The 7,895-nt window shown below is 40.7% G+C and overlaps 1 protein-coding gene across 1 annotated transcript; it reads right to left on the reverse strand.

Annotated features, from left to right (window-relative positions):
• Nucleotides 1–6,087: 6,087 nt before the first annotated feature.
• LOC140998197 (myosin regulatory light chain 2, ventricular/cardiac muscle isoform-like) lies at nt 6,088–7,895 on the reverse strand. Its single transcript, XM_073468391.1, has 6 exons — nt 7,809–7,895; nt 7,155–7,230; nt 6,887–6,991; nt 6,704–6,782; nt 6,430–6,478; nt 6,088–6,192 (listed from the first exon to the last, which is right to left on the reverse strand). Exons 1-6 carry the CDS (start codon nt 7,842–7,844, stop codon nt 6,088–6,090), a joined length of 450 nt encoding a protein of 149 aa, XP_073324492.1. The 5' UTR covers nt 7,845–7,895.

Raw genomic sequence — 7,895 nt, forward strand, 5'->3', positions numbered from 1 at the left:
AGGGATTCAAAGTGTGTGTGCTCAGCAGCAGTGATATTGTCCTGACCGTATTGTGGCTTTACATAGGTTTTTATGTATTTCATGTCATCTCCTCAAGACTTCTCTGTCCTTTTGTCTTGCTGCACGATGATTTATAGGTTTGCTTTCGATTAATTACTTGATATTTAATATTTATTAAGCCTGTAGAATTTATTTTTCATAAGGGCATGTTGTAGGATATCAGCATTATATCCCTTGTTGATTGGTTTTTGAAAGCCCATTTGATTTATTTCATCTTTCATTTTCCTCAGTGACCACTAGGGGGCACTCTTGTACAAATGAATATAGACTTTCAGTGTCCGTGAGAGTTACCAATCAATATGCAATTTTTTTATATTATATAGTCTAACATGGCTGTAGTCTTTTATTTCAAAGCCTTTATGTTTCACAAATGTTCTGCTTGATTTTTATTCCAACATGATGTTGTTGATTTAAAGATATAATGTCTTAATTTATTACATTCAATATTGATATTATTATTACTCATATAAACCTCAAACTTCAACAGTGAATAAACAACCTGCTTCATCAGCTAATCACCAATTATGCTGGATCGTATGTCTTTAGATCAAAATGGCAACAGACATGTTAAACGATCAATATAAGAAGCTGCAGGAGACAAATATCAACATAAGAAGCTCATCAGCCAGCAGAAGGGTCATTTTGTCTCTCTGAATAAGGAGGTTAACTACTAGACTATAAGTTGCTATATTCTATAACACTGAAGGCTCTTGCCTAAAGATCAGAGGGATTTATAGTGTGTGTTTTCAACCAATTGTTTTAACGCAGTTTCTTATTATTCTTGCGGCAGTTGAGGTTTTCTTTTACCCTGATTTGTTAGTTAGTTATGATATGATATGATATGATATGTTATTAGTAGAAGTCACAGTAATAGTGTTAGCGATATGAGCAGGTACAGAAATAGCAGAAGTTTTTATTTTTGATCAGACACAGTATGGTCAGATATGTAGCCTACGGTAGCTAGTTTTAGCGTTCAACCAAATCATGCAACGTTATTATTTACTTAGTTAAAGGTGCAATATGTAAGAATTGGCCCACCTGTCAAATAAATTCTCAAAACAAATTTGGGGTAACACATCACCGTAGTAACGGCCAACTGCTGCTAACTGAAGCTGCCCTTAGCTTGTTAGCTTAGTTAGCTGTGCAGCTAGCTGTTCACACTGGGAGCTTAGAGAACTGGGCAATGGTGGCATTTAAACCACTAGCACTGGAGCTTTTGATGGAGATTGGCGGGTCTAGCTGGTTAGCATGCTAACATCAGTAGATATCTCTGCAACATATAGACGTCATAGCGTTAAAACGGTCATATCTCGACATTGAGATATTTGCTTATCACAGACGTATCGGTATAGACTTATATGTTGTTCGATGTGCGTGAATATAAAAACTTCAAAAGTGACTGTTGTATCAATATCAGAATTTCTTATTACCTAATAGTGGCATTGGCACCAAAAATCCAGTATCAGTCTGGCTCTTATATTTACACATATTTGCTGAACAGGAGCTGTAGAGTAGGAGTTGTAGCTCCATTGTCAGGCACTGTGCATTAAAAGGGCTACAGTTTCTTCACTGTTCAAGCAACATGCATTTGAACATCTTTAACACCCTTTCAGCTAAAAGACAGCCCTTTAAACTCAATGTGTCTCTGTATAGTTACCGAGCACATTGTATGTATTGTGTCTTCTTTCCTGTGTGGCTCCAGATAACTGTAGCAGAGAGCGAGATTCAACGGTCCCAGGAGGCATCCTCAAACAATGAGGGAAACACAGGAAACCTATTGTCATCTTAAGAAACGCTCACAAAACCACAAAATCTTGATTCTGACTTAGTTTTTTTACACACTGTGCTACTATGTTGAGCTTATTTAAATACAATCCCAATTTATAAGCACATGAATAATTTATGATGTCTTCATATTATCTTTATTTTTACTAGCCCTAATTTTAAACAACTATCTACCATCACAACCCCTGAACAAGAACTTTATTGATTAAATACAAGGCCCACCCTGACTTTAACACAAATTTCAGTGCTCAGATCAACTCTAATTCTTCCCTTGTCCTCTATAGAACAATATTAAGTTTGATGAGTTGCTGTGCAGCAACGTGGAGTACACTGTAAAGACATCGCTCACCTGCTGCAGCAGAAAGGCATAGGATGCAATTTAGAAGAGAAATGTAGGAGACAGATAATTGAAGAAGAAAACATCACAGAGACACTGGAGGAGAGCTTAACCCTCGCTCTCAACCAGAGGTACATTTTTCTTGTGTGCAAATGAAATGGTGTATTGGTAGAGATGAGTCATGATACATAATGTCTGTTTGTTATGCTACAGGTCAGAGGCCAAGAAACTAATTGAGAGGGCGATGGAGAGCATCGAGGTTGAGACAGTTTAGTTCACCAGGCAACAGATGAATCTGAAGACCGTGAAGCCAAACTGTACACTTTCATGGAGAGGAAGCTCCAGGGAGTGATACCTTTAGGAGATGATGAAGACTCCAAGAAGAGAAGTATAATTTGCGTCAGGAATCGTGCACAACATAGCATCTTGATCAAGGCTTAAACAGACCTGGTCTCCATCTTGACCCCAAGCACATATTATAATTTCAAGTTTTTTAAAATCAAAATCTGACATGTTAATTACTTGGTGAAATTTCATTGGTCATTTCAAAACAGCGATGTGAGAACAGAGTCAAGAAGCTGGAGATGTACGAGCAGGGCCACAGCACGCTGCTGAGTTCACCAGAGAAAGAGACCTGGGTCAGATAGCCTGCATGTTTGTTTGTTTTTCAGAACGAACAGAAGAATTTTGCTCACTTCAACTACATCAACGAGCTGCAACGTGAGCAAGAACTGCATGGGCAAGATGAAGGCACGTTCATGTCCTGTCAACATGCTTGCAGACAGTTTAACCGAGTGTGTGTTTTGTTTATATTCATGGGTTTCTCCTACAGAGTGAAACGTTGTTCCTGGTGGAAGAGAAAAAAGGGCATGATGAGCGGAGTAAGAGCGAGCGTCAGGATCGAGAGGTGAGTCACTGTCTGACTTACACACATTATGCATTGCTGTAAATATAACTGCGTCCTGGTTTATTTTCTGACGCAGTGTTTGTTAATGTCTGTAGCTGACTAGGATTATAATTACATGTAATTATTGTATAATTTTAGGTAGCTCACAAGAAATAGACTCGGATCCAAGCTGTTTCCTAGCAACATGTTTTCAGGTACAAACCTTATACCTCCATGATCTCATCTCTCTTGGAACTAATAAACACCTTTGTTTGTTTGATAAAAAACAGTTTTGATATTATCCCATACGCGTTGACGTTCACCAAACAATGAAAATTCTGTCATCTACTCATTCTCATGATGATGGAAAGCGAGGTGAAGTTTCATAGTCCACAAAACATTTCTGGAGCTTCTGTTACAGACTGTGTGGCTGTTGTGAAACAGGGCTCAGCAGGTCTCCTTCACACGCAAGTCAAAGTCCGTCTGATCAGACGGAGAATGGTGCTGTCACATCCTTCAGCTTTTCACTGCAGTCAAACAGCCTCCTGCATACTTCTGATGATGGCGATAAACAAGACATGACAGCATCACACCCTGGTTCTTTATTCTATGTCAGTGGTGCCCAGACTTTTCCCCTTGGAGGGCCAAAACTAAAATTTAATGGTGGACCGCAGGCCAAAAGCAAACACCAATCTTATTAAGATGCCAAGTGGTACTTTATGGATGCCCTGAGAGGCAAGTGAGAAAAGCCAATCCTGGCAATCCATTTTCTAAGTCTGATCTAAAATGTTTTCTCTACTGTGTTCATAGATTAAGAAATACGTGAAAAAAAGCTTTGCCAGAGTTCCCTGAGTTGACTGACTTCCTGCACAGTGTCACTCTGCCTGCCATGCTCATAACAATAACACAAAAGAAATTCAATGAACAGCATTTTACCTCACAAAAAGTAAAGCAGCATAAACAGCGATTCACATTATAAATGTATTTTTTGAATTTTATTTAGGAAATCAGACCTCATGGTGGGCCAACTTTGGGCAGCCCTGCTCTATGCAGTATGCAGTGATTTATTTATCCAAAAACTACATGCAGTTTTTATATTAAAGTCATTTTAATCGGATGAGTCAGCAGTTCTCAAACTTTTTCATATCAGGGACCCGAAATCTGACAAAAATTAGACCACAGATCTCCATCTGATAAGATTTTCTCCCAGGATCCCTCGTCTTTTAGATGTTTTATTACAGAAAGTGAATGTGTGTTACTTATGGATGGAATTAAAGTGAAAATAATGTTATTCCCCTCAAGGACCACACTTTGAGAACCACTGGTATGAGTCATACTGAGACCGCCTGTGTCACATCTGAGAGCAAAAATATTAAAACTGCATTAATTGTTTGGGGTTTTTTTTTTGGCCATGTGGGGGTTGAAAACATAATATCTAGAATATTAGCAGCTTATAAAGTTGTTATGGATAATGTGTTAGCAAACAGTTAACACTTCCAGCAGATACGAAGCAACATTAGCATTCATTTGAAATTGTGTTTCTTGGCACCAGAATGTCCTGTATTCACTCTCCTCTCCTAGCCTCCACCAACACTTGAGTGAAATGTGTGGCTCTTTAGCTGATAAATGCTCCCCGATATTCACCAGCTAGTTGTTGTTGTTGCTGGACATGTACTGTTTGATGCCTACTGCAGCTGGAAACAAGGTCAATGAAAAACCAAAAGAAAGAGTGAAAATGTTTTGGTGGAGCTGAGAGTTTGGTGATAATTCTCTGTGAGTTTGTCACAAAAGATCTCTTTCACATCACTCATTACAACTATTGTATCACCCTTTTTTTGACATAAAGAGAACTGATTAGTGCAGCTTTAAACAGGCAATAGACAAGTAAATGTTGATTTCACATTGTAATGGATATAGAACAATAACACCATCATCGCTTAGATTGGTTCCCTCCAATTTTCCCTCCTTCAATAGCCACAGTTTGTTCCTAGAGACTGTTAAAACAGAACGCATGATGTGAGCTCACATGCCTGGGTTGATCCCAGCACTTATCCCTCACCATTCCCTACATTATTCCTCTCCAGAAGGCAATACTTTAGTCTGGGGTTGACAAGCCGACCCCCCCCACCCTACCCTGGGCCCTCCAGCTGGAACACCCAGGGATTTTCTCACCCCGCCAAGGTCTGGCAAGCGGGGTAGACTAGGGTGGCGAGGATCACTCGGTGGCATCCTATTGTGTGCCTGTCACCCAAAGTCCACAGTATAACATTACCCTGCTCGCATCATCGCAGCACTAAAATAACAACAGGGCTTTATCTCACTTAAGTCCTCTGTTTCAGTAGCCAAACATTTTAATGCACCCACACAATACACACAGGCGCGCACACACACACACACACACACACAACCAATGCCACACACATGTTTGGACTGATCTCTTGGGGATACAGAGGACCACCAACTGCACGTCCGTCCGCTATTGTCAAGTACACACATTCACTACCTAACATGGAATTAAAAGACCAGCTGGTGTAGCAGTGTTATGATGATGCCACTTACCGGAATATAACCTCTTTTGCATCGTCTCTATACCGTTTTCTCCCCCTCAGCATCTTGATAAATGCTTCAGAATAATCAGAATAAGAGGCTGGCTATTGTCTTTCAAAACTTTTATTAGACGAACATGCACAGACCTAACAAATGGATATTTTCGATGAGAAGTAAAGGTGGTTTTGAGTGTATAAAATGATCAGGAAGAATAATTTAATTAGTCAGGAACATGATGTGGAAAAAGCTGAAAGGGAGCAAGACAGCTCACTATGTGGATGCTGTTGATTTGTCCGTTTTTGGGGCCTGGAACAGAACATTTTGCCTTGATCCTCTTGTGCTCTTGAGTGAGTACCAAAATAAAGATGCGTAAATACACCACAGTCCATGTCTCCTTCCAGTGCAGTGGGGCAGCTTCAAGTCACATACGGGCAAAAAGACAGACTCTATTTGATGTTGACGGAAAAAAGGTTTACTCCTGGTCCTTTTCCTCTCCGTGGGTGATGATGTGAACCAGGTTCTTGTAGTCCAGATTCCCCGCCACATCTGGGGGGAAGGCAGCGAACATCTGCTCCATCTAACCAACAAAAAGCAGATATTATCAATTTTATCACAAAACACAGCTCAGTGTGCATGAAGAAGTGTGGCGATGATTCACTGAAGGGTTTTGTTTTCGTGGTGTGAAAATGTTTTTGATGTGGATGTAGACAATTGTCATGATGACGTTCATCCTGCTGTGCTTTTTAGACTCATCGTCACACACAGAGCAATCTGACATAATAATGGTAATTGTTGTAAAAGGACGACAATGTACCTCTTCAGGGGAGAATCGGTCTGCTTGTGTCGTTAGCATCTGTGTCACGCTGAACAGGAAAAAGAGAAGAAAAAAAACAAAACACTGAAATGATGAGACCTGTGTTCACACCAGGAAGTCTTAATGGTGTTATTATTGTGGAGTCGAACAGGGCTGAACGACTGCTTTGAGACTCAGATGCAGCCATAAATTGGGTGAAAGCTTACATAACAGCCTTTGCAATACATTTTTATATTTTAAACTGATGTGGTGTGAGGAGTGGAGAGTCACTTACTAGTCCTTCCTCAGCACACCTTTCCCCTCAGGGTCGAAGACTTTAAACGCGTTGAGGATGGTCTCCTCTGGATCAGCACCTGGATACATTAAAACAGTCAGTACAGTTCCCCTGTAACAATCTGTAACACTGTAAAATTGGTGGAGTTACCCTTTAAATATTCTCTGGCTTGTGTGTCTTTACCTTTCAGCTTCTCACCGAACATGGTGAGGAAGACAGTAAAATTGACTGGGCCAGGAGCCTCTTTGAGCATATCATCGATCTCCTCCTGTTTCACGTTGAGACGTCCTGTGGTGCCAAACGTTGAACATGATCGTACAGCACAAGTAGATTCAGATTCAGACCTTGAGTTTTGTTAATTCTATGTAATGTTGTTTGTTAATGATTACTCCATAAAAAGTAATGTACTCACACCATCTTGTCAGACTGAATGTAGCTGATGTCAACATACCTAGAGCGGCAAAAGTGTCCCTCAGGTCGTTCTTGTCTATGAAGCCGTCTCTGTTCTGGTCCATGATAGTGAAGGCCTGAAGTAAGTACACATGTAAATGAGTCTCTCTGCCTTGAGAAGTGATGGTTGCAGACAGATCGCAGCCTCATGCCTTTAGCCCACTTATCAGAAAGTAAAATCCCAGTCACACACTGACTTTCCTCCCTTGAATATTTTGTGTGCCATCTTTATAGGTGAACACTCTTAAGTATTTATAACCTGCGAGCCCCCCTGGGGGTTTAGCCCGGCATCCAGGGCATGCCCAGCAGTTTATCTGCAGCCTAATCACTGATGACACAGTCTGGATGTCTGGGCACCATTGACTCTCATACCAGCATACCACGAGCCTCACTGCTGCCAAGCCGGGGGCAGGAAAATAGACAGGTGGACATACTACGACGATGAACAATGGAAATGGAAAGACAGAGGAGAGGATGTAAAAGGAAGAAGAAGAAATAGAAACCTCTGCGTGCTGCTGTGTGTTTTCAAGACAGAAAAGACTTGAATCTTAACGGTCGACAAGGAGGGCTAACATGCATATTCATACACCATGTCCACAGTCCATCTCAGCCAAATGTAAATCAGCAAAATAAAGATTAGTTGAGCAGCTTTCACCTCTTTGAATTCTTGGATCTGAGCCTGCTCAAACATGGAGAACACATTGGAGTTGGCTCCCTCTGCTGTCCTCTTCTTGGCTTTCTT

Source organism: Pagrus major, chromosome 6 (genome assembly GCF_040436345.1).
Source record: "Pagrus major chromosome 6, Pma_NU_1.0".
In the NCBI taxonomy this organism is placed as follows: domain Eukaryota; kingdom Metazoa; phylum Chordata; class Actinopteri; order Spariformes; family Sparidae; genus Pagrus; species Pagrus major.

Bases quoted from the DNA above. Each gene is read 5' to 3' on its own strand.
- LOC140998197 (XM_073468391.1), bottom strand. From the start codon at position 7,844: ATGTTTGAGCAGGCTCAGATCCAAGAATTCAAAGAG. The intron at 6,783-6,886 runs GTAAAGACACAC...TAATGTATCCAG, and splicing joins GTTCGGTGAGAAGCTGAAAG to GTGCTGATCCAGAGGAGACC. The intron at 6,193-6,429 runs GTACATTGTCGT...TTTGTTGGTTAG, and splicing joins ACCGATTCTCCCCTGAAGAG to ATGGAGCAGATGTTCGCTGC.